The following is a 27,063-nucleotide window of genomic DNA, read 5'->3' as shown; positions in this document are numbered from 1 at the left end:
GGGGGCGCACTAGCGCCTGCTCCCTAGGGAGCAAGACTCCCTTCCCGCGCAAGCGCTCCCAGCTCCTCCGAGGCTGAGCCACCCCCCTCCCCAGAAGCGCATGCGTAGGGCTGCTCCGCGGAGCGGTGGTGCCTCTTCCCTCCCGCACGCCAGGGGGCGCTTGTGGGGTTGGCCGCCTCCCTGAGTGACCCGGAAGTGAGGGAGCCCGCGGCGCGAGGAGGCGACGGGGCCGCACGCGCTTTCCATGTGCAGGGAGACGCGGGTCAGCAGACGCCAGCGCGAGCCCCGCCGCGGGGATGAAGTTCGCTTACAGGGTAAGGGGGTGGCGCGCGAGTCACCGAGCACGGCCCGAGCCCCCGCCCCCGCCCCCGGGTGGTGCTCTCTGGGCCCTGCTCCTGAGCCGCCCCTGCACGCCGCCGCCCGGGACCCTGCCCCAGAGTCCTCCCCCCATATCCTCCCCTGAGCCCCCTGGGAACCCTCCATGGATCCCTCGTCCTGCCCCTCCTACGCAACCCATCCTGTGCCCCCGGCAGAGCCCTAAGCACCCCCCTCACATACGCGCACCCTGAGTCGCTGGGATCCCCCTTCACTGCCCCCCATACACATCCCACCCTGTGCTCCTTGCAGAGCCCCAAAGCTGCCCCCTCAAACACCCTGAATCCGTGGCATCACCCCTTGAATTTTCCCTATACTGCCCCCATACATCTCCTACCGTGTTCCCTGCAGAGCGCCCCCTTCCCTCCCCCGCGCGCACACACCTGGAGTCCCCGGGAACAACCCATCCCTTGTTGCGTGGATCGCTCTATGCTGTGCCCCCCCCCCCCGCATTCTTCCCTGGATTGCCCCATTGCTCTCCACACACCTGCTCTGAGCACTTAATGACTGTTCCTTCTTTACCTCTCTGAACCTCGGCCTGCTTCTCCAGCACATGGAGCTCCCCCCTTGGGGATTGTAACCACCCCACCCTGATCTTTCAGCATCTCTTTCCTGTGAATGCTTTTTCTTTTTGAGCCCCCAGTAAGAGCACCTTCTCCTTTCTCTCCCAAGTTCTCTAACTTGCTGGGCACTGTTTATCGGCGCGGGAACCTGCATTTCACCCCAGATGGTAATTGTGTCATCAGCCCCATCGGGAACAGAGTCACTGTCTTTGACCTGAAAAAGTAAGTGACCTGTGCTTGCACAGTGCCTCTCCTGCTAACTGATGCAATAGTTCACTTGGACTGTATATAAATCACATATCTTCATTTTAGCTCCTGAAAGGCTGGTACAGAACTGGGGCTGGAGATGCTGGATAGTGAAGTATTTGGATATGACCATAGCGATGGGCATGGGATAAATGATAGGAAAGCTGTTCTAGTCTAGTGGACAGGGTAGGGTTCTGGACTAAGATTTGGGAGACCTGGGTTCAGTTCTTGGCTCAACCACTGATCTGCATCTTTGAGCAAGTCACTAAATCAACCTGTGTCTCTGTAAAATAGGAGTTTTCCCTATTTCCTTGTGGTGTTATAAAATTCATTGAAGACTGGGAGGCACACAGATGAGGGTTGTATAAGGAGCTCAATAGATGATAGTATGAGAACCTGAATAGAACAGAATTAGTGTGTGGCAAGTTAATCACTGACAAGGAGGTAGAAGATTTTGCTTAGTGCACAGGCACTGCAGGCTTCCAAAATAAGTGTGTATAGTACTTTTCATTTGAGAAGACTATCTTGGTGAGAGGAAGGGGAACAATCTGCCTGTTACAGAGGTTTCTGGAATAACTAGCATTCTCAAACACCACCACTCCCTTACAGTAGTTTAAAAAAAAAAAAAAAAAAAAAAAAGCGAAGCTTATATAATAGGCTGCCAGGAGATATCAGAGAATGCATATTTCATGTGTAGGGCCCTACGCAGATACAAAATTTGTATCTGCATCTGATCTGCAAACATGGTCCGTGAATATAAAGTGAATATCTGTAGATTTGCAGGGCTCTGTTGTAAAATTTGGATCCACGGATGTGGATATTCGCACATTTGCAGGGCTCTATTCATATGTGTGGATCGATGAGAAGAGTAGCTGTACAAATGAAAGTATTTTAAAACAATGAGTAAAGACTATCAATATGCATTTGATATGGTATGGTACCCCTGTGCAGTTCTGTTATGCGTTTTTTTTACTCTGTGGGAAATGGGAGTCTTGGTGTCCCTGATCTCTACTTTTAACCTTCCTATCTTTAAAAGTCTGCATTGTGGCCATCATGCTGCTGAGCACTTGGCAGCATTCCATTTAGTGCCACTTCTTATTCATCTATATGGGTTACTGTTGAGCAGTGTGAAGTAATCTCAGAGTGTATGCACTCTGTTTCCATACCACTCCCAGCCCATGCTAACCCTGCACTAGAAATCAAGCCCCATTCCTCTGAAAATGAAAAGCATTAGTATATTGCAAAGTCATTAGAGCGCTGTTATGCTGCTGTGGTTAATGTTGTTTTATTGGTTTTCTTTTCCTCTAGTAATAAGTCAGAAACATTACCATTGGCAACACGGCACAATATCACATGTGTGGGGCTCTCTCCAGATGGAAGTCTTGCCATATTAGTTGATGAAGGTATATGGGTTTTTTTTTTTGGTTCCTAAAGGTGTGTCAGAGAACTACAGTTTGCAGAAGACAGTCCATTTTATTAAACATGATAATATTTACCCATAACTAGCCACATTTGACTAAAACTTAATTCTGAAAACATAAATTTCTTCCTCAGAATTTTCAAAGTTGTTGTTGAACCAGAATGTGGCTTCTTTAATTTTGTTCAGTTTTACTATGTTAATATTTTAAAATGGTGTTACATTGAAAAGCCCCCCCCCCCCAAGATGTCTGGCTTAAAAAAAAAATCTGTGTACCTATAGTTTCTTCAGAGTGTTGAGCTGTTTCAGTAATCCTTTTCCTTCCTTCCTTACAGAGGGAGCTGCCTTGCTTGTCAGTTTGATCAGTAAATCTGTAATACATCAATTCCATTTTCAGAAGCCAGTGCACTGTGTCTGCTTTTCCCCAGATGGCAGGTAAACAGGAACTTAAACAACAACAACTTTAAAGTGTAGGTAATGAAAGCTGTAGTTGATTAAAAACAGTTAGGCCAGTCAAGGAAACTTTACTCTGACTTCATAATGCGCTTTCCCATGGGAAAATTCAAGTTCATTGGTGCACAGGTACCTAAGAGATCCACATAGTGATACTGCGGAGGTTGAAGTGAAGGTTTTGCATTGTAGGATCTTGAGTGATGTTGGAGGTGTATGGGACTTATTTATAGAGGGGCAGACTGTGCCTCTCTTAAGTGGTCAAAAGCTGAGGTTAAAGGTATGTTGAAAAAGGATATCTTAACTACGGACATTTCCTTGCTTTTAAGAGTTTGTTTTCCTTGAGCAATCTTAATTGATTTTAATGAAAAATTTTCTTTCTGGAAGTAACACACAAACTGTATTTATACATATACACACATTTGCTGAAGTGGAGAGTACTGTATACGCAGGTGATGTATTTTACATGCCAGGACTTTGTCTTTACCAGTGTAGCAATAGTACATATATAGTCTTTCATAACACAAGAAATATCCCTTTCTTATATTGTTTTGTTGTATTTTTCTTGTTTCTGGCATGGAAGGACTGGTTGCTCCTGCAGTTTTCTGTATAATTTTGCTCTTCATTTTCTGTGTGATAGGAAATTTGTGATCACAAAGGACAATGTTGCTCTTATGTACCATGCCCCTGGGAAGAAGCGAGAATTTAATGCCTTTGTTCTGGACAAAACTTATTATGGTCCCTATGATGAAACAACATGTATTGACTGGACTGATGATTCAAAGTAAGTAGTTACAAAAGTCAATGGGACTTGTGCTCCTTGCTCCCTGGAAAATCCCACTTTATTGCTCTTTATTGCAAGATGTTCTTGGAAATCCCACTTTATTGTTAATTTGGTGTTCATTATTAAGGATAGTGTATATGTTGGATCCTGAAATTTTGCTCCAATAAAAATTTCATTTGTGTTTGTGCACTGTAGTCCAGTATCCAAATTCTTAAGTCTTTTGTTGGCTTTGAAGGCTCCCTTTGATTTCTCAGTGTATGTTCTTAAATTTATTCACAATTAATGGTTTTTTTTTGTTTGTTTGTTTGTTTTTTAAAAGCTGCCTGAGTATGTATCCATAGAATATAGCCACATTTTGGGCAGCAATAGGGTACAACCGTCCCTTAAAATGTGTCTCGGTCTCCCCAGAGAGGGAATGATCCTTACGGAGTGAGTGTAGTTGACTGTCTCTGCCTATTCAATGCTTGGCATCCCTGTTAAGACTACCAGTTGTAGTGTGAACATCTGTCCAGTATGAATCACCTATTGAATATCTGTACCTCTCTGTTAAAATGGGGTCCACACAGTGCAAAAATTTGTGAACCCATGCTCTGATCTAACTTCCCCTTTATTTTCTTTGTAGGTGTTTTGCAGTCGGTAGCAAGGACATGTCAACATGGGTGTTTGGAGCTGAGCGATGGGTTAACCTGATCTATTATTCTCTGGGAGGGCATAAAGATGCAATCGTAGCCTGCTTCTTTGAAGAGAATAGTCTAGATGTATGTGAGCAAGCACACTGCTTATTTGAATATTCACATTAAAATTGACCCATCGTTTTTCCATCGGTCGATAACTATACTGAATTTCTATTGCATTGGTATTTCAATGAAGTGTTCATAGAAATTACTAATGGAAAATACCTGTTAGGCTATTTAATGTCCTGTAATTCAAACATGATTTTGCCAAATTGTCTTTAGACTTTGTTGAAACGTTTTTCTCTGTCTTCAGAGTAAATCTTACAATTTTCATAATAAATGAATTTTCTAAGCCAAATATATAGGGGCACTAAAATAATGCTTTATACTGGAAGCTGGTTACAACCTTAATTATCAAGTGATTATTGCGACTCCCTAATTCAGTTTTTGGTGGGTTGGTATGCTGTTTAATTCAGCAGATTATGGAACCATAGGCCTGTTTGATGATCATAATAGATATGGTGTGTGTGTGTTTATACTCCAGCTGTACACAATTAGCCAGGACGGGGCTCTGTGTGTGTGGCAGTGTGATACAGACCTGGATGGTCTGAAGGCCAGGCCTCCCAAAGACAGAGCTGAGGATAAGAATGAATCAACGAAAGACCTGGGTGAAGAGTTTATTGAAGAGCCCAAGGGTGAGGAGATTCATGGAAAAGCAACTACAAATGAACAAGGAAGGAGAGACAAAGTGAAATATTCACGTGTTGCAAAGTAGGTGATCTTTCAACAATAACAGGGATATAGATAGATAGATATAACAGGCATAGTGGGGATTCATTGCAATGGGCTCTGCTCACTTTATATTAATATACTCTGTCTTACTTGAAGCTAGTGGACAACGCTACCCAGCTTTCAGTCATTAAACCTTATTATAATTGCCTTCAATAAAACACATTTCTATCCTACCCTGAGCATGTGAATAGTGATTTATGCAGTTGGTGAGTAAATAGAAGATTTTCCTTCATCTGCCAAGGATTAAAATCAACATTCTTGTTTTATGATGACACAAAAGATTACTATCAAAAGTTAAAAACATAGGAAACGTAATGAGGTCCAGCATACGCCATCTGCAGCGGCACTGATAGATGTTTAGTTTCTGCTACTGTGGAGCTATATTTCTGTGAGAAAAGATGGGTTGACATCAAAATACTGAATTGTGGCTCAGTGACATTAGCTTCTGTAGAAGATAGGTATCTTTAAGATGACATCAGCAGTTTGGGTTACCTTTCTGAAGGAGTGCCACATTTTCAAATGAAGAAAAGGAGCACTTGTGGCACCTTAGAGACTAACAAATTTATTAGAGCATAAGCTTTCGTGAGCTACAGCTCACTTCATCAAATGCATCCGATGAAGTGAGCTGTAGCTCACGAAAGCTTATGCTTTAATAAATTTGTTAGTCTCTAAGGTGCCACAAGTGCTCCAACAAATTTATTAAAGCATAAGCTTTCGTGAGCTACAGCTCACTTCATCGGATGCATTTGATGAAGTGAGCTGTAGCTCACGAAAGCTTATGCTCTAATAAATTTGTTAGTCTCTAAGGTGCCACAAGTGCTCCTTTTCTTTTTGCGAATACAGACTAACATGGCTTCTACTCTGAAACCTGTCATTTTCAAATGAGACATTTTATTCATTGAGTATATAGTCCTAGAGTATAAGGAAACTTTAAATGGAATATGCAATTATTGGATAACATTCAAACATACATTTATTTGACCCTGAGAATGCCATCAAATACAACACCGTAAGAGCTACAACTAAAAAAATATAAACCTCAGTATCAACAGTACAGTATTTATGATTCCAGTGCTTCAGTTACTCATTTAGAATCATCTTAAAGAATACAGGGATAATAACCACTTAATTTATAGAAACCACAGATGTTGGTGTTGGGTGACCAAAAGAAAATCCACAATTTAATTCCTCTGAGGTTAACCTTAAGTGTCTTCCATTGTGTATAGTCGTGTGCAATTTCTGTTAAATTATGTTAGTATAACAGCTGTAAATTAGTGTCCAGGGTGGGAGGAGTGGTTCAGCTAGAGGAATAAGGCAAAATGTAAATCATAAGCAACTTGGAGAACTGCTGTGTTTTAGTTTGTTTATTGTGGTACCACCTCCAAAATACTTGCCTTATCTTGAATTGTCATTGCAAAAGTACACCTGTCATTCATCTTCACATTGCTTTTTGGTTTATTTTCTTTGGCATATAGGTACTTTTTCAACAAAGAAGGAGATTTTAATAACCTGACATCTGCAGCTTATCACAAGAAAACGCACCTTCTAGTCACTGGTTTTGCTTCTGGAATTTTTCACCTACATGAGCTTCCAGAGTTCAACCTCATCCATTCCTTAAGGTTAGTTTAATTGTACAAGCCCTAGAGTGAGTCATTGTGTCTAATGCTGAAGGAAGAATGTCATGGCCTGAAAGTCTTGAACAGTCCACTGGGTGTTGTAATTGGCATTTCAGTCATGAGTTGGAATTATGAAGCCACACTGATTTGAATAGGAGCATTAATGTCTGACAGATTAAATAAAACCATTTAATTCCACTTCATTGCTTTATTAAAGAGGGGCATGATTTGAATCAGGAACTCCTTTAAATTCTAATCCCAGCCTTGACACACCCTCCTTATGGTTTTGGCCAAGTCACAGAACAGCTAGGTCAGTTTTTGTTTGTATAAAATGAGAATATTACTTACCCTACAAGGGTAATAATAAATAGCATTTCTAAAGTGCTTTCAAGACAAAAAAGATATAGCAGATGAATATTATTATTATATTTTGATGGTTGCTATGTAGCATGGTGTGTTAAACTTAAAAAGGGGATATGTGAAGAATGAATGCACAATGTCCATTTACAACAACGTAGATCTTTCTAGAATATGGCAAATTTTAGTCTTATACCGCTAAGTAGCTCCTTGCTCGAGTTCATAGTTACTTTTTTTAAAATGCAAATTTATACTCTCTTTACCCTGGACTATATTTTTTGTTCCTTCTATCCCATAAGAAGTCTGAAAAGTAGCCCGGAGCTGTAATTTCTTCAGATATCTATCCTTTGATAAATTGAAGTTTCTCGAATTGAAATGGTGGAAATTTGTAAAACTGATCGGCATTTAAGCACTGTGGCAGTGGTTTTTGTCTGTGGTGAAATACATTTAACACATTTTAAAAACCACTTTAAAAATTTCTGTACAAATCACTTCAAACCACACTTGTTTAAAAAAAAAATTGGATGAAGTTAGAATTAGAATTAAAATTAGAAGAGTGTATTGATTCAATTGTAGGTCATTTTGTATTGAAATACATTTGCACTCCTAAGCTTGAAATAATACTTAACACTTGTACAACATTTTACTTCTTCAAAATGTTGTGCAGACATTAAGTGGGAAAGAATGGAGAGATGAGAGTGATGTGTACAAATATTGTGAAGGAAGAAATACTGTGTGTTCCTGTTAGCTCAGTCCATGGAATTGTATTACTGGGACTACAATACCTATGGCTCTCTGAAGCCATTCAATTAGCACAGTGATGGACATGTATTGGGACATAGTTGGCTGTGTCCTTTATATTGAGTGGGGATCAGAGAATACTTTTAGCTACTGCTTCCTTGACTCTTAGGATCAAATTTGCCACTAGTATAAGTGGATCCAACTCTAGTGACTACAGTGGAATTTGTCCTCTTGTGCTAATGGGAACTTTGGCTCTCATGATCAAAATATGTGATGCATTTTCAGTTTAACATAGAATTAAATGTGAAACTCTCATTGCATCTTTTGCATTACTGTGAAAGTGGTTCCATATGTCATTGATCCAAAACCCTGGGCTGGCCTAACTTTTTCCAATGCTGACTAGTCAGTGTATTTTTGCTGGTTTCCTTTAGATTTATTAGAGGATATGTGTTCATTATTTCTGATTTCATAGGAATGTGAAAATCAAAGGACTTGTTTGAATAGAAGAAATCAAAACCCAGTTTTTCAAATTACATTGTTCCTTTATCCTGTATCCTCAATTGACGTATTTCTTGGCATTTTTCACTTAGTATTTCAGACCAGAGGATTGCGACTATTTCTATCAACTGCACTGGTGACTGGATTGCTTTTGGATGTTCAGGTTTGTAGTTCAAGGGGGTGCCTTTCTAAGGCAATGTGTTGCAGGTTTGCAGGTGTGAGTTCTTCTTTGTCCTGCCTGACCCCTACATTTTAAAGTTTAATTTTTTGTTTTAAGGCCCATCACCATATTATCAGAGTATGTCACATAGATTAATGATTTTGTCCTTATAAAATCCATCTGATGTAGGGAAATAATATTTCACAGATGGGAAAACTGAAACACGTAGATTAAGTGGTTTGCCCGAAGTCATGAAATCTGTGGCAGATCTTGGAATAGAACCTAAATCTCTTGATTTCTAGTCCAGTTCCTGACTGATAAGACTATCCTCCTTCTAAAGGGAGTATACTGTGGTACCAGCCTGAGCATAGGTTATAGTTTACCTTCATTCTGGGTTACCTTTCTTTCTGCATGCATCTCTCTCCACTGATATAAATGTCTTCCTTTGCTATAAGTTATGGCTGGATGGATGCACCAGCTAACCTCCTCCAACTCTGAGCTGCAAGTCTAGTCCATAACCAGCTGCCATGCAAGCTGAATCCTTCCCCACTCTCAACGGATGTCTCTCTCTTAGAACCCTTCTCAAGTCCATGGGATTGAGTGAAAGCCATTTGATATTCCATGCAGTAACTCCTTGGCCAGACCAATAAGAACATTAGTTTGGCTGCTTTTGGAAGACATTAGCTCTCCTGTGTTTCAGTAATGTTGAGATATAGTTTTGATTCACTTAAAAAAGGCGAGATTAAAAAAAATATTTCATAAGAAAGACCAGTGTGTGTTTTTATTTTTATTTTTTTTCTTTCTAGTGACTTTTTTAATGGTTTTCCTCCATCTTTTTTTGGCTGCTCATCAGGACACATCTGTCTTCTGCCAGTGACAGTAGCAGTATTGGCTTGGCAAAGCAATAAGAATGCTAAGTCAAAGTAACAACTGCTGACGTTTGCAGAAAGTCTGTCACCTTGATCTTGAAATCAACCACTGTGCATTCTGTTAGGGTGGATGTATACATAACACAGGTTATCTGTCTGCACATGATTTTTTATAAATGGGAAGGATGTTGTATGCAAGTATTGTATGTAGCCTGTATATGATGGGCCTCATCACTAAATCGGAATTATATATCTATCCTCTTCTCTATTATGTTCACAGGTCTGGGTCAGCTGCTGGTGTGGGAATGGCAAAGTGAGTCTTACGTGCTGAAGCAGCAGGGCCATTTCAACAGTATGGTCTCATTGGCATATTCTCCAGATGGGCAATACTTAGTTACTGGAGGGGATGATGGGAAAGTAAGTCAGTCAGTTATTAAAAACTCTTGGCTCAAAAAAGTTTAGCAAGTGGTACAAGTCTGAATACACTATAGAGAGCACTGTTACTGACAAATCATTTTTCATAATTTTAAAAAATAATGTTTTTGGCCACAATGCCTGTAAGTGTGTTTTGGAAGCTAGGAGCAATTTACTTTCCCACTGCCTCTACATTCTTGTTTGTTATTGTAGGAATATTCTTGTGGGATGTGCTTACATTACTTACAGTTTCTAGCAGTTAAGAATTCAATTTGGAACAGTTGCAGATGCAATGCAGTATAAAGAAAAAAGTAGGCCAAAGTGTGGGCTTGATAGTAGTGTCCCTAATACCTGTCCACATTAACACGCTAGCAGAGATGGTGGATTAATGGTGTATCAGTACAGACGACCCTCAATTATCCAAAATTCTGAAACATCCACCAAGCCATTCTAACAGTTGGGGTTTACCAGTCTCAGAATAAATCCAAAATAAGTTTTATAAAAAGATATGATTCCTAAATAAAAATTTTCTCAGATGTACCACTGCAGATAGTTGCTGTTTAAAAGAAAAATGAAAGTGTCTCGTAGTTGAGACTTGTATTGAAGCTGTAGATTAGAGAGAGAGAGAGAACCAGGTTTTGGATTTTGAAAGGGGCCATTGTCTTTTCTAATTATGGTCTGGAGACTTAACAGTTTATATATCTGAAATGTATACATTTTTCTCCCACTCTGAAATTTGGGGCTGGGAAAGAAAAATAGCCCCACTGCTGCCAATCAAAATTAGAGCTGACTGGAAATGGGAATTCATATTCTATGGGAAATTACGAAACTTGAAAAATGAGAAAATTAATTCTGAAACATAACGAAAAATCAAATTTCCCACCGAATGGGAGTTCTGAAATTTTGTTTAGAAAAAGTCAAAACGACAGTTTGATTTGATCTTTTCAAAAAGTATCTTACGCTGCCTGCAGAGCTGGGCTTCCCTGGCCTAGGAGCCACAGCTCCAGAGTAACTCTCACCCTGTTGGGGAACCTAGAAGCCATGGAGCTGGGAACAGTTTTCCAACAGAAAATTGAAATTTTCCTGCAAAATTGAAATCTGTGGAAATTTTAGTTTTTGTGTAAAGTGAATTCTCTGTCCAAAAATCATTCCAATGGAAAATTCTCAACCAGCTTTAATCAGATTTTCACCTTGCATGTGTTTCACTGAGATTTTACAAATAAAAGGCCTGATCCTGCATTCTGCACTCCCAAACAGAACTCCCACTGGCTGAATTGGGAGTGCTGTCTGAGTGAGTAAGGCATGCAGAATTGGGCTTTCAGAATGAAATAATGAAGCTATGCTGGAGCGTTGGGGTGTGAGTTTATGATACAGGAATTCTTAGAGGGCTTTTCTTACTACTTTTGCAGGTGAAAGTTTGGAACACCAGTAGCAGCTTCTGCTTTGTCACTTTTACGGAGCATACCAGCAGCATCTCTGCTGTAACTTTTACCTCCACCGGTTATGTCATTCTGAGTGCTTCCTTGGATGGAACAGTTCGAGCTTTTGATCTTCACAGGTAAATCCTCTTTAAGCCTCAGTGCATCACCCAGTTTTGTCCAAAGGTTATCAGGATCTTGGGTTTTCATTCCTAGTCTCTAAATACAATATGCTGCTAACCACAGTCCCCAGCAGTCATAAAACCTTCTCACTCTTCAAATCTTAGTGCTGTTTTATAGGTTTAAAGTGCGTTTATCGGATTTTGGCTAATAAGTGAAAACAAATATTGTGAAGCAGTAGGGTAGGGAGTCTGAATTAGCTAGCCAGCATGCCTGGTGGTTGATGGAGAGATGCAATATTGAATTGTTTTAGATACTCATTCTGCATCTGGAATGGATCATTTCTGATATTTTTTAAAACTTGATTAGTCTGTATTTTTTTGCATCATCGAGCATCTTTGGATACAAAGAAAACGATTATTTCCATAGACTATGTCAACACTACACAATTATGGGCTATTCCTTTATCCTTGTGCCTCAAAGCACCCTTCTGTGAAGAAGAGACTCTGTCTGAGACTGGATCTAGGTGCAGTGATTTGGCCACCACAATTGTTACCTAGAGGCTGACAGTTCAGTAAGAGAATCCATAATCTCTGGCTTCAAAAATCAGTTAACTGATAAAGGCATGTGTCCAAAGGAACATCTCCACTAGCTCACTCAGTAAAGGAAACTAATAAAACATATGGGCATAGCTGTTGCCTATCATTCAGCAGAAGGTATGTGTACAGGGACACATCCGAGCTACTCAATCATTCACAGGATAGACGTGTGTATATTTAAAAAAAAAAAAAAAAAAAGAGCAAGCATCTTCAAAGATTAACATGAATATTTTTTGGAGATTAAAAAATAGCATCTTCACAAATTGTCCAGCTTCTGCTGGACAGGAGTCCCTGCGTCAGTCTTGAACTCATTCATAGTGAGCAAGTTATACGTAACTCCACTCGTTGAGCAAAAATGTCTTTTTTTGGATGTCTGTTTTAATTTCTGTATGTAGTAGCTTTGCAAAGTGTACTCCTCCAGATTTAAATTCTTACACGTCTTGGTTTAAAATGCTATTTTAAAAAATATATAAAATATTAAAATGTGAAATACTTTAATTTTGTAACATAAATTTTGGGAGGAGGGATAGCTCAGTGGTTTGAGTATTGGCCTGCTAAACCCAGGGTTGTGAGTTCAATCCTTGAGAGGGCCATTTAGGGATCTGGGGCAAAAATTGGGGATTGGTCCTGCTTTGAGCAGGGGGTTGGACTAGATGACCTCCTGAGGTCCCTTCCAACTCTGATATTCTATGATATTCTTAATGCTTTTTAATTGTTTAGACTTATACAAATATATATTTTTTTAAATCATGTTTGCATATTATTTACAACAGATACCGCAATTTCCGCACCTTCACTTCTCCACGACCAGCCCAGTTCTCTTGCTTAGCGGTGGATTCCAGTGGTGAGATTATTTCAGCTGGTTCCCAGGACTCATTTGACATATTTGTCTGGTCAATGCAGAGTGGCAGACTGTTAGATGTAAGGAACTGAGATTGTTCTAGAACACTCACAATTAACATAGAAAGCACTCTGGTTATGTTAAGTATCTTTTACGTTAGTTAACCCTGTCTGAGGGTTATGTGTTGTGGAGGAGATGCAGCTATATGTGTAAACCCACATTAGCTTCCTTCCCTCCCCCCCCCCCCCAGCAATCTATAACTTGGTTTCTCTGGGCCATGCTACATTTGTGTCTGTGGGGAAAGGGTTAGTTTTCAGCATTCTTGAGTGGCTGACTGTAAGAGCAACCTAGGAAAAGCCTACTGGACTTTTCTGGCTGCTGAGTGAGCATAGTTAGTGCATAAATGACTTCTTATTGAAGGGAAAGAGGGAAGATGTATACTGCAGAAAGAGGGCTGATACTGACTACATTAAAGTGTGGTACCTTGCAGAATGGTTAGACTGAACACAACACTAGCAGTTGAGAACCTCTCTCCTCTCCATGCCCACCATCACCTCTTGGGACAAGAACTCAGCCTGTGTTGTCCACTTCATTATGATGTAGAAGTTGTAGGAAGAATCTCAAGACTAGAATACAGCCTGAGGACGTTCTTGCTACAGTGCAGAGCTTGACCATACTCTGCTCATAGCGGGCTGGGAGCAATAGAAGTGAAGAAGCTTGTGGTTTTCATGAAAAAGTTTGCGGTTAAATTCCCCACTGTGGCTTAAAAATTCTGGATTCTTCTCAGAGGTGTGTTACTTATGGAAAGACATGACTGTGAAGGGGCATGGTCACTACTTCCATGCCTTCCACTTGCTTACTGGACAAGGGTATGGCCACGCCTTAAACATCCATACTAATGTGAAAGTAAACTAGGTGAAAAAACCCAGTTGACTGACTGCGGAGTAGCTTGTTGAGCGCAGGTCAGTAATGATAGCATATGAATTTTGTTGGGAGAGAAGTGAATGGAAGTCCTGTATTCCAGTATTGCCTCTTTTTCAGACATCCGTTTCTGCAGCTGGGGGTTTAAAAAAAGAAAGTGAAATGAATTTCCTTTCCTAATTGGAATGAATGTAAATGTGAAACCACAGATGTGCTCGTAGAGTATTTTTTATTTTTATTGCTTACCTTTTAATCAGAATTGCAATGGGGACTTTGATTCAGAAAACAGCAAATGGTGAAATGATTTCAGCAGCAGGCCAGCCTTAATCTCCGGAGAGATGATCTACTTATCAATTCCTCTGGCTAGTTAGTTATACATTTTTTAAAAAAAATCCATTATATTTCTGAATTCTAAGTTGATCATCTTTCACCAGAGGAAACAAAATAGCGAGTACTACGGAATTCTGTTACCTAGTTTCTATTTCCTGTTCTTTAAGATCCAGAGGAAGTCCTTTCCCATCTCTGTGCACAGGAATGTACATGTATAACATCCCTTGCATTGAAAAAATAATATACTCCTAAATATATGTAGTAAGGATGTCTACAGCCAGTAGACATAATCACAGTTTTTGCCACATGATTGTATGTTGAACTCGGTTTCATTTAATTATTCTATATTATTTTTTTCTTACTCCATTAGGTCTTATCAGGCCACGAAGGTCCCATCAGTAGTCTGTATTTTAACCCAATGAAGAGTATCTTAGCTAGTGCCTCTTGGGATAAAACGGTCAGACTCTGGGATATGTTTGATAGCTGGAGAACCAAGGAGACACTAACGCTGAACTCGGATGGTAAATTTCATTTCATTCTATCTAACCTGTCACATAGAGGCAATTATGTATGAACTTATGTGTTGTTCCATCAAAAATGTATTGAGAATATCTGTAGTTGATGAGGTCAGTTGGTCAACATTTATTCCTGGGGAAATTCTGTGCCACTGTGCGCATGCAGAATGCATGTCCCGTGCAGATTTCTTTGCTTCCCCGCAGAAAAATGACTTTCTAATGGGGAAGCAAAGGGAAGATGCAAGATCGGTCATGCACCCCTCCCTAGCAGCATGGGTGCGTTGTTTTGGGCACCTGAAGCAGCCAGCGGAGAGGTAACTGCAGGGGTGGAGGCTGGGGACACCTCAGTGGGTGCCAAGTCAGTCCATCCACCATCCGTCCAATCCCTGTGCATCCGGATGCCCCCATGCTCAGACCCCCCGCCCACACACACACTGAGCCTCACCCCCACACCCAGAGCCCCCTGCTGAGTCCTGGCATGCAGCCCATGGCTCCTACCCTGAGCTGGGCTCAGCTGCTAGTCCTGACTGGGCTGGGGTGGGTGAGGAGCGCACTTCCCTTGCATGGAGCGGCTGGGTCAGACACCCCCAGAAACCTCTGGCTCTGCACACTCTCCCCCCTGCTTCCTGCCCCCATCACTCCTCAGCTGTGGGGGGAAGGAGTCACTGTATGGGGAGCTGCTCCCCCATCTGCCCAACCCGCGTGCATCTGGAACCCCTCCCCCCACATACCCAGACCCCTCTGCCGAGCCCCACCCCTGCATCCAGACCACCCCCAGTTGAGCCCCACCACCCTGCACCCAGACTTCTCCATGCACTCAAACCCCCACCCTGATGAGCCCCTTCCCCCCTGCACCTGAATCCCCACCCCACTGAACCCCAACGAGCTGTACTGAAAGTCCCTTTCCTCTAGCACCGGACCCACGCCGAGCCCCAGCTAATTTCACCTGGACCTTCCTGCAGAGTCCCATTGCCCCTGCACCCGGAACCCGCCAATGAGCACTGTGCATCCAGATCCCCCGCACCCAGATTGCCCCACCTTGATCTCTCCCACACTAAGCCCCTCCATACTTTGATCCATTGCATTGAAGCCTGGGTTGATGCCTGCCCACACCTGGTGTGCCTGGTGTATGGCTGCTAACCCTGGTGACTTGCTTCACCTGCTACTCCTGAGGGAATTCTGCACCAAAAAATTAAAAATTCTGCTCACAACATTTTAAAATTCTGCAAATGTTATTTGTCAATAAATAAATGTGGAGACTCCAGTGGGGAGTACAGGCCACACTGGCTGCACAAAGGTGGAAGATCACCCTGCAGCCCAACCCCTCCCCCACTGGACACAGACCTCTGGGGCGGGTCTGGCCCTTGTGCTGGGTCAGGTGCAGCCTCACCGCCGAGTCCATGTCCTGGGGAGGGGGGGTCCTGCAAGGTGATCTCACACCTTTTGTGCAGCCAGTGGTCTGCGCTTCCCATTACCTTGCTGGAGCCTCCACATTTATTTATTGACAAATACAATTTTCAGCATTTTAAAATACTGTGAACAGAATTTTAAATTTTTTTGGTGCAGAATTCCTTCAGTATTTTATTTTGTAAGCATTTTATTTGCCAATTTCAGCCTGTAGTTTTCATTGCTGCTGTTTCATAGTATTTGGAAACTGTCAATAGCTCAAAAAGCCTTTGGTGCTAGCTACCTGGGTTTTAGTCATCTTAACGTTGTGTTTTGTTATAAAAATGTGAATGTGTACCATCTTATTCTACATCTTGCTTAGTAGAGTCCAGAAAAAATGTGTTAAGACTGAAGTACATTTTTATTCATCGACCAAATTCTCTGCAGTTCTTGTTGTTGCTTTCCGCCCTGATGGCAATGAGCTTGCGGTTGCTGCCCTGGATGGACAGATAACTTTCTGGGATCATGAAAATGCAGTGCAGACTGGATCAATTGAAGGAAGACATGACCTTCAGATGGGAAGAAAAGAGTTGGACAAAATAACAGCCAAACAAGCTGCTAAGTCAAAGTTTGTAAAATATTCATGTAGCAATGACAAGAAATGCAGCCCTTTTTGTGAGGGTTTCAGAATTTATCTGACATCTGAATATCTTGATTCTGAGATTTGTTTAAATAACTTGAATATCTTCTGACTCAAGTGTTGCTGTCCATTCATTCTAGACCTTTTTTTTTTTTTTCCCTTCATCATAGGTCAGAGTCACTCATACATCAAATCCTGAGCATCTGTTCTTTCTCCTAAACTTGATTCATTTATATCATATTAAATCTTTCATGTCATGTTGTGCATCATTTATCAGTGACAGTAAAAGGCATACACCAGTTATAGTTTTGTGAGTAGCTGGTATGTAGGTGACTCATTTCAGAAGATGTAATCTGAGATATCCTGCTGGTTTTATTATCCATTATACATTAGTATACATTTTTTTAATGCATTAATAACAATCAACTTTAAAAAAATCTCTCAAACAATGAGCACACCTGGTATGTAATACCTTTGTTAAGAAATCTTTCCTCTTATCCCCTCACCCCAAAAAATTGAGGAAATAACTCTTTGAAAAATATATAACTTTTAGTTGTGAACACCAGTCAGCTGCTGTCTTCGAAATAGAGCTCGTCATTTAATAGTAATTTTTTTCTGGCTCTTTTGAATCATTTCAATTGCAGATAAGACAGGTATGAAGACCTTTGGGAAGAAAGTAAACCTTTTGTAGTGGATATTTGTCTCATACGTGGCTTACTGCTCACTTATGTTGATGCACATCCATCCCGTAAAGCCTAGTTGCAGGAGTGTATGGTACTGATGGTGTGTTAAGCAGAGGCTGGTTTGTCTTCACTCTAAAGGAGGTTCAAGCCCAGAGGAATTGCAAAATTGCATGTCTGAGGGGAAAGAAAAGTGTGCTTGATGGAAAAGCCCGCGAGAATTGTTTTGCTGTTGACGTGACATAGCTGTATTACAAGTGGAGTAGTACAAACATTAAATAATCCTTACAACACCCTGTGAGGTAGGGAAGTACACCAACAAATCTGTTGAGATCTACATTGTGATGATTCACAATAAAGAATTTGAGAAGTACTCAGTCATGTCAAAACTATTCTGTATATATTAAACATATTAAATTAGTGACTGTGGAAGATTAAACTAGAAAAGGTTTTCTTTTATTCAATAGCAATTTTGGTTCATTGTCTTTACATTGTATTGATGTTGGATGTTTGCTCAAAGCTCAGAAGTAGGGATGAAAGTATGCATTATATATTTTTTTCAGATCTTTCACTACTCTGTGTTATTCAGCTGATGGCCAGTCTATTCTGGCAGGGGGATTATCAAAGTTTGTCTGTATTTATCATGTGAAGGAACAGATTCTTATGAAGAAATTTGAAATCTCATGTAATCTTTCCTTAGATGCAATGGAAGTAAGTGACTATCTGTTTTTTTTGTTTTGTTTTGTTTTTTTAAAGACTGTTTGTTTTTGGTATAGTGTCTGATAAATGAGGTTTGCATTAGGAATATTTTATTACTTAAGTGGGAGTTCATTTTATTGGTACTGAGTAGGAGACAGTCACAGGTGAAACCACCAAAAGAGCGAATAAAATTGCGTAACTACTGGACTACAAGAAACTCAAAAGGAGCCAAAGTGCTTGGTCTTGAAAGTGCAAATTTCTTGACAATGAATGATAGTAAAGACAACTTGCAATTACATTGCATTTCAAGAGTGAGAGATTTTAAAATTACTGACAACCTTGTACTGAATAATTTTCTTTGTGAACAACATATTTGTGCCAAAGAATGGATGCAGCATGGGAGAGAGGCGGTGGCACAAAATTTAGAATTATAATGTAATCTGACAGTATTGCCAAATGCAAAAGTTTTCAGTTAATTTAAAAGTAACTGCAGTATTGCAATATCTTTCATCACTCTTCCCATCTTGCTAGGAGCTCTTTGATCTCAACTTCTCATTCTCCTCACCTTGAATTGTCATGGCCACTCTCTGAGGAGGGCTGACCTGGACTTTCTTTGAAACCCATTTATGAACACTCCTAAATCAAGTAGAGGTTATTGTAAGGTAAACTGAGGGGCACTCCCTCCCTCATCAATGGCTGAGCATGGACCCCACAGTATTGCAAGCTTCAGTTTCTTCCAGGAGTTGAAGGAGACTCTTGGGTGAAAGTACAAAGCAATAACCATTAGGCGACTGGGCTAACACATTAAATGTTTGTGAATTACTCAGTTAATCCTGTTCAAAACTCCCTCTCTACATCAGAAGTCCCCAAACTTTTTACATCGTGCCCCCCTCCTTACCCATGTTGGCCCCCTACTCCAGGGCCTAGCTGTGCCCCCCGAACATTCCTCTGCTCCCTCCCTAGCGGGGAATGCCCCACAGTTTGGGGACCTCTGCTATACGTGTATTCTTCAGATACAGGGAAACATGTTATGTTGGAGAGGAGAAGCATTGTAGCAAATGGAATATGAATATTTTTCAGGAGTACTTGGATCGTAGGAAAATGACTGAATTTGGCAGCATGGCGCTGATTGATGATGGGGCTGGGGATGAGGATGGTGTTGCCATTGCTCTTCCAGGTGTAAAGAGAGGTAAATTCACTTCTTAATCCCACTGTTAGAAATACTGCTTTTTGCCCTTGGCTCCATGGGATAAAAAAACCTTCAACTCTGGGTCAGTATGGGATGGACAAGGGGTGGTGCTATTAGACATATCCACCACCCCGCCAAAATTGTTAAAGCTAGTTTGAAAACATTGTGCAGATGTAATAATCAGTGACCTGTTGTTGAATGCTTTCTCATAGAGGTTATAGGAAACAGATGCACTGTGGCCTAGTGAGTAGAGCACAAGGCTGGCATTCAGACTGGAGTTCAGTTCCTGGCTCATCCAGTGACCTGCTTTATGACTTCGGGCAAGTCATTTTCCTCCGTCTGTTTCTCCTCCTACACTTTCTGTCTTGTGACTGGAAGCTCTTCGGGCAGGGACTGTCTCCGTGTGGGGAGCACAACAGGGCCCTCAGGCCTCTGGAGACTATTGTAATACAAGATGACTGATTACATTTGAGTGTGTGATGAACATCATGTCCAAAGTAGTACATGGCACATTGGTATTGCTCATGTTTGAGATCAGAATAACAGGATGATAAGGAAAATAGCAAAGTTACCTATGAGCTGAAAGGAAATCTGATACCTCAGGATTTTTTTTTAAGTGATCTGTTGCTATCTATCACCTTACCAATATCTATCATGCTCGCCATACCACCAGTTCTGAACCTGTCACACAATGGTTCAGTGTTCCTTTGTCAGATGTGTTTCTGCTGATTTGCCAACAGTAGCTTCAGGGTGAGGGTTCAGATCCAGTGTGAATATTTAGTTGGATGTGTTGATGACTTGCTTCTCATTTCTTGTTTCAGGTGACATGAGTTCTCGGCACTTTAAACCAGAAATAAGAGTGACATGCCTCCGTTTCTCTCCTACTGGTGGGTGTTAACGGTAAATGTAGTTTATCAGTAATGTTGAGTCCCGTTTTTCCCCCCATACCCATCACCCTCCACACACACTGTAGAAGGACTGAGCAGTGGGTGAGAACTGATAGATGTGAGCCTCTAACTTCTGAGTCATTAGTTCAAATTCACCCCAGATTTAGGGTGACATAAAGACATTGTCATTCAGTGACTCTCCAGGCGCTTTGTGAAATGAGTTGGTGGCCTCAGTCCAGGCACAGAAAACACCGCGCAGAAACCTCTGTTATTAATATTGTCACTTTATTGGCAATCTCTGAAGAGGGGCTGATTTCTTCCCTCCAGAACACGTTACATTACTGTGTATTGGGCTTATTGTTGCCTTCGTTGTTCCTGTGTTCTGGATAACCAGAAGATTTAAGTTCATCTTGCTGTGAAGCTGGCACCTTTCACAGATGGTGTTTGATCAATATTGAGAGACCACCTTTTCCCAAATCACTTTAAGCAAGCATGGGAAACAGTCCTCATGTTAATCACCGCTCTCCAGAAAAAAATAAATGTGTTGTGTTTAAATATCAACTGCCACTTCTCTTTTAGGGCGAAGCTGGGCAGCGACCACCACAGAAGGCCTTCTCATCTATTCACTAGACTCCGGACTAATCTTTGATCCATTTGAGTTGGACATTGACATCACACCTAGCAGTGTGCGCAAAGTGCTGAGTCAGAAGGAGTACACCATGGCCATTGTCATGGCCTTCCGACTGAATGAGAAGAAATTAATTCAGGAGGTCATAGAGACTGTACCGTGTAATGAAGGTAAGCAGGGCTTCCCTAAAGTTTGTTTAACCTAATTTGAAATCCAGATGTGTAACCCCCTTTGAGCTGAAGTCTGAGGGCAGAGTGTAGACCTTAAACTTCCTTTTATTACCAAACATTTTTATAATACAACAAGCCTACTACATGTTTATGGAAGGTTGTGTTAATTCGGGATACTAGTCATTTCTACCTCAGTACTGATGTGTTTAAAGAGGAAGGGGGAGAGAGTCTTGCAGCTGAAGGTAAGACTGAAATTCAAGAAATTTGGTTTCTGTTCCCTCTCTGCCACTCTCCTTTTTGACCTTGCACAAGTAAGTCTTCTCTGTTCCTCAGGTTTATATCTGTAAAATGGGGATAATGTTCACCTCACAGGGCTCATTTGTGGCTTAATTCCTGGATCACAAAGTACTTTAAGATATTTGAATAGAAATGGCTATAGAAGTCATTGTTCTTATTGTATATAATAAAAAAGGCACATTTCACTATTATACATTACAGTGCATACATACTGCTAATTAATCATTACTTATTTGGGGACATAATTTTCCTGAACCAAAAAGCTTAAAATGTAACTTCACAAACATAGGAACAGGAGACTGAATGTGTTCAAATAAAAATGTCATAAAGTAAATATATCTTACGTGCTGATATTTGTATGTAGAGAATGAGGTGTGGCAAGGAAGGAAGAAGAATATAGAGTACAGAATTCAGTGGTCAAACGATGCAGATTTTTTGCGTTGGTGTAGGGGAGTGGATGCTTGGCACACCCAGAAAGTAGTACTGTTCCAGGTGTGAGGAGCTGCATAGAAAAAGGCAGAAAGGCAAGAATGGGAGGAAGCGACAGGAGTGAGCATGGTGGGGTGAGTGGTGATCAGAAAAGTAGGCAGGAGGCAAAGCCTTTGGGCTGAGGATAAGGAGTTGGAATTTCAGGTAGAAAGATGCATAAGAGAGAAAAGGAATTCAGGGAAGCAGTGGAGGAATGTGGTGGTGGTAGAAGAGGAAGGCTATTGTATCTGTTTTATGTTGAATAGAGGGGAGAGTCGGGAAGGTTGGAGAGAATCCAATCTAGGTGGGGGAGAGCCATGCTGTGAACCAAGGTTTTGGCAATAGGGACTGAGAGGAATGGGAGGATTTTTAGAATTGTTATACTTAAGCCATGGAACTCACTGCAGTAACATATCAGAGAGTCCAGGGGCTTGTGGGGAATTCAAAAAGGGGATTAGACATTTATAAGGATGATGAGAAAATTCAGAGTTACATTAGATTGGACTTTTATTTGGAAGGGTTATAAATAAGGCTACAATTTTGGCATGGGTCTTTTTATTAAAGTCATGGACAAGACGCAGGAAATAATGAATCATGGAAATGTACACACAGTAATCCAGTAACAAAGCCCGAGACCTGCCACCCGGGGCTGAAGCCAAAGAACTCTGACATCTCTTAAAATCATCGAAGCCGCAACCTCCATGACAGAAGCATAGCCTTAGTTATAAATCCTCATGCCTCAGGGCATTGTCATCTACTAACAGACAGAGGTTATGAAGAAACTTCTTTTGTGGGCAGGTTATTCTAGTACCTTCCTCTGAAGCATCCTATACTGGCCAATGTTGGGAATAGGAACAATCAGTGAGATGGAGCACTAGTCTGATCTGCTATGGCAGTTCCTATAAAGTGAAAAGCAGCAAGATTTTGCCAGAGCCTGGATGTGCAGAGAGAGGGAAAGGGTAGAGTGAAGGATGATGGAGAAAAGGTGAAGGTAGTTGAAGTTTTATTAGGAAATAAATGTTATGGCAGACCCTGTTTTAGTGGTAGATAGGAGGATCTTGCTTTTAAGTGCTGTGGAGGTTGGAAGATTCAGAGGGGAGTAACTTACTTTCTGAAGGGCTGGCGAGTGATGTTCACAATATGTCAGATTACCTTCTGTCCAGTGATGCGGAATAGTAGAACTGGGATAGTCTCTGAAAGGGGGTCTCCTCAATTTTCCTTCCCTCTCCTCACACCCCATAATTCCAGTTGAAAGCTTGATGGTTTTTTTTTTTGTTTTTTGTTTTTTAAAAACAGTTGACGTTGTCTGCTCATCGCTCCCAGAGCTGTATGTGGAAAAGGTGCTGGAGTTTCTAGCCTCTGCCTTTGAGACATCTCGTCACTTGGAATTCTATCTTACTTGGGCTCAGCGGTTGCTGATGCTACATGGACAGAAGTTAAAAACAAGGTGAGTGGACTTGAAAATCAAAACACAGAAAATGAGACATTTTAGGCTAAAGTTTAAAATATTTGAGAGACAATTAAGAGATTTCCAGCAACTATCTGAGATTCTGTATTGAAACATACAGCCCAATTAAAGTTACTTGATTATTATGACTTCCCAATGACCAATATATGTTGAAATGTGAGTATTTGGGGGAGACAACATGATTCCTACAGTAAAGTTGCAGAGGAGGCTCTCCTAGATTGTAAGTAGAACTTTGTTTGAACTTCTAGCCTTAGGTGATAAAAGCATAAAGCTATAAAGAGCTGTAAGAAGACTTTTGGGAACATTGTTCTTAAACAATTATTTACATTTCATGTAATTGACATCCAGTTGGGCAGTGCTTCATACCTAAGCATGCTGACTTGGTAGACTTTGTTTATGTTTTTAGTAGGCTGTCAATCACAGTTAACGCCTGTGATTAACTGAAAACAAAATTAACTCCTTAATCACATACCTCTGGGTGGGGAGGGAGGCATTGAGCGGGGGGTGGGGAGTGCCTGAAGCCCTGAGCCGGGCTGGAACCCCGCACCCCGAGAGGGGCTGAAGACTGAAGCCCATAGCCCCTAGCCCAGTGGTTCTCAAACTTTTGTACTGGTGACCCCTTTCACATAGCAAGCCTCTGAGTGCGACCACCTTCTCCCCCCCCCCCCAATAAATTAAAAACACTTTTTAATATATTTAACACCATTATAAATGCTGGAGGCAAAGCAGGGTTTGGGGTGGAGGCTGACAGCTCGTGACCCCCCCCCATGTAATAAACTCGTGACCCCCTGAGGGGTCCCAACCCCCAGTTTGAGAACCCCTGCCCTAGCCTATATTTGAAAATATAGAAAACCTACAAAAATATTTTTAAAAATGGTATTCTATTATTGTTTCATTGTGCGATTAAAACTATGACTAATAGAGTTAAATATTTTTAATCTCGTGCTTAATGGGGATTAATTTTTTTAATCACTTGACAGCCCTAGTTTTCTGGAAAGCAGTATAATGATTTCGGTATTCTGCGTTCCTGCCTAGTTCCTTTCAGGCAATTAGACGAGATATGAGTGTTACATTCAGCCCAGCTTTCTTTTAGAGTTTTTGGGCAATTGGAATGAGGACACTGGGCAAATCAAAAATTTGACAACTCTTCCCAACTACAATTTGGGAGTCACCGTAGACCAGAGGAAGAAGCGATTATGTATTCCTTTCCTTGCCGATGTGGGGTGGGGAATGAGTAGTTATTCACACATCATGCCATCATTTAATGAATCTGAAATGGCAAGGAAGATTGATTCTTTCTTTTGTTTTGTTACAAAGTAGCAGTGGATAGTTTGTAAAGTCCAACTTCCTGCCTTGCTTTCCTGGAATTTATACCTTGAGTCAACTTCTTCTTCATTATAGCAAACAGAATCAACTCTGAAAAGTTGTCATTTGACCTCAGAATGGAACGGTTTCTGGGGCTGATTTCTACATTGGTGCTGGGAAGGGAGAAGCATTTGACTAACTCAGCTGAAGCAACATTAGTAATAAATTGCATACATATGTTGTACTGATCTAAAATTGTACACAGGTTTATTGGTGGACACAGCACAAAGTTACAAGGTCGCTTGCTTTTATTCAGTGATATTTTAGATTTAGAACATTGATATGTAAAAATGAGCTAACGATATAACCGTTTTTTTTATTTGAAGAATAATGTTGAAAAAGGTTTCTAGAAATCTATATATAAATACAGGCTACACAGTTAGTTGCTTGCTTTCTCCTTTATAGGTCAGGAAAGCTGCTGCCCATGATTCAGTTCCTTCAGAAGAGCATCCAACGTCACTTTGAAGATGTTTCTAAACTGTACGTATTGCTGTCCTTTAAATATTTTTAAAACTTAAACCATAATCTTGTACAAAAGCTTAAGGCTATTGAATGTTGAGAGGGAAAATTTGTGTGATGTACTTAGATGAAGCAGAACCTAGCTTTTAATGTTTTTTTTCTTCTGGTGACTTGTTTTTACAGCTGTGAGTGGAATCGCTATAATATTAAATATGCCTTGGCCATTTCACAGCAACGGGGCATGAAACGTCCTGCAGAAATGTCAGTGAATGAAGAGGAGTTGGAGGACTCTAACAGTGATTATCTTATGGAAGAGGCAACCACGCAATCATAAGGACAACTTATTTTCCCTTAATTTCCCTATTCCTTTTTGTTTTTTTGGAACCTACAGAAGCAATCACTTGCGCCAGTGGTATTCACTGAGATTAAGTGGCCCTCATAGTGGCTTATTTTGTATATGTTGTGATATAGGCTTGGAGTAATCTGCAAAGGTACAGCATCTGGTTCGATTTAGGATAGCTATAGTGTAGTCCATAGAGTCCTTAAAACATGGCTTGTGGCCTCCCTCTTCCCGTAACTGAGGTAGCAAGGACGAAGGTGATCAGTTATATTTGTATCTGAACTCAAACAAGATATTTGTGTTCATCTGTTAAAAAAGATAAAAGCACAAGTGAAAATACTGTTTTGTGTGTTTGTTTTTGATAAAATTTTATATAAATATACAGGCATTTTAGGCATTGCAAATCACTCTCTGAAGCCTTTGCTGTCACAATATTTCTGTGCCCCTGGATTAAACTCTTTTTTTAGTCATTTGTGTGTATGTCATTTTTCATTTAAATATTTGGAGGGTTGCATATTGACCTCAACTCATTTAAAAATTGCAGTTGCATTTAATAAAACAACAATAATAATAATAATTAATAATTTTCTAAATTCTAAAATTATGCAAACTTTAAACTGAATATTATCCCAAAAAAGGAAAAATATTTGGGATCAATGTTTTACCATAGTGTGAACAAATATGTGAGCAAAGATTCTGTGCAGTACAGCATCTGCAAGGAATTTAATTGGTTAATGACCAAGGGTATTGCAGTAAAGATTTATGTTCAGAAATTTCCAGCCTGTTGAATGCAACTTATACCACTATGTAACCAAATCAGAAGAACAGTAAATATCTGAATGTTTGTTTCTCTTTTTCTTTTTTTTCTTTTTAACATAACAGCTGGGGTTTTTTTGTTCTTTTTTTAAACAGTACAACCAGGGTTCATTAGGATATCAGATTTTGCAGGTTTGGGTCTCCCAGTTGCTTTAAATGTAAGTCAACATGAGCACCAGTGAATTACTTTTTTGCTATTCTGGGTATGGAAAAAACATGTACGTCTCCCATGCAATATATTAAAAGATCTCTATTAGTGAAGAATATCTCACAGATTATGACTGGTTTCAATCACAAGTGATCTTCTATTAAGTTATGTTTTGGTGGGTTTGCTTTCCTCTCTCTTTCTCTCAACACTTGGCAAAAAGTTACTGAAAACTGTTACAGAGAAAAGGTGCATCAAAAACGTTTAGATATACAAAAAATCAGTTTGTATGACTCAACTGTATAAAATAAATATTATTGTATACTCTGGTGATCCAAGTAAATAAATATACCATTGTAAAACTGTTTTTCCATGCTTATTCTTGTGAATTACTGCTTTCTTCCACTATTATCCAGGACACAAGTCATTTCTATTCACTTCACTGGCCATGGTGGTGGTGTTTTACATTCTTCCTACATGATTGTTTATCATTGTTTAGCATCAAAAAATCTTTTCACCGTTGCTGCTTTATTGCCTCTTTTATTTATTTATTTATTTTGGTGTCTCTGTGTCTTGCCTGTGTTGCAAGATGTCAAAAAAGATAAAAAGTATTAAAGGAATGAAAGAGCTGGGGACACATACCAGTCGTGGCACTCTGGATTGTTTCTCCTTTTTTAAAAAAACCCTTATTTTCTCAAATCAAATGCTGGTTTTAGGGGCCTGTCC

The 27,063-nt window shown here is 40.5% G+C and overlaps 1 protein-coding gene across 1 annotated transcript; it reads left to right on the top strand.

Moving 5' to 3' along the window:
• PWP2 (PWP2 small subunit processome component) lies at nucleotides 1–26,704 on the top strand. The gene is made up of 21 exons (XM_038372367.2): nucleotides 1–314; nucleotides 1,048–1,160; nucleotides 2,493–2,587; nucleotides 2,937–3,036; nucleotides 3,692–3,835; nucleotides 4,458–4,593; nucleotides 5,054–5,280; nucleotides 6,777–6,920; nucleotides 8,606–8,676; nucleotides 9,823–9,959; nucleotides 11,366–11,514; nucleotides 12,867–13,014; nucleotides 14,556–14,706; nucleotides 16,534–16,714; nucleotides 17,970–18,117; nucleotides 19,186–19,294; nucleotides 20,116–20,181; nucleotides 20,761–20,979; nucleotides 23,041–23,191; nucleotides 24,983–25,057; nucleotides 25,220–26,704. Exons 1-21 carry the CDS (start codon nucleotides 297–299, stop codon nucleotides 25,368–25,370), a joined length of 2,733 nt encoding a protein of 910 aa, XP_038228295.1. The 5' UTR covers nucleotides 1–296; the 3' UTR covers nucleotides 25,371–26,704.
• Nucleotides 26,705–27,063: the final 359 nt, after the last annotated feature.

This window comes from Dermochelys coriacea, chromosome 1 (genome assembly GCF_009764565.3).
Source record: "Dermochelys coriacea isolate rDerCor1 chromosome 1, rDerCor1.pri.v4, whole genome shotgun sequence".
NCBI lineage: Eukaryota > Metazoa > Chordata > Testudines > Dermochelyidae > Dermochelys > Dermochelys coriacea.
Note: the sequence above shows the minus strand (reverse complement) of the source record. Positions and strands in the feature narration are given on the sequence as shown.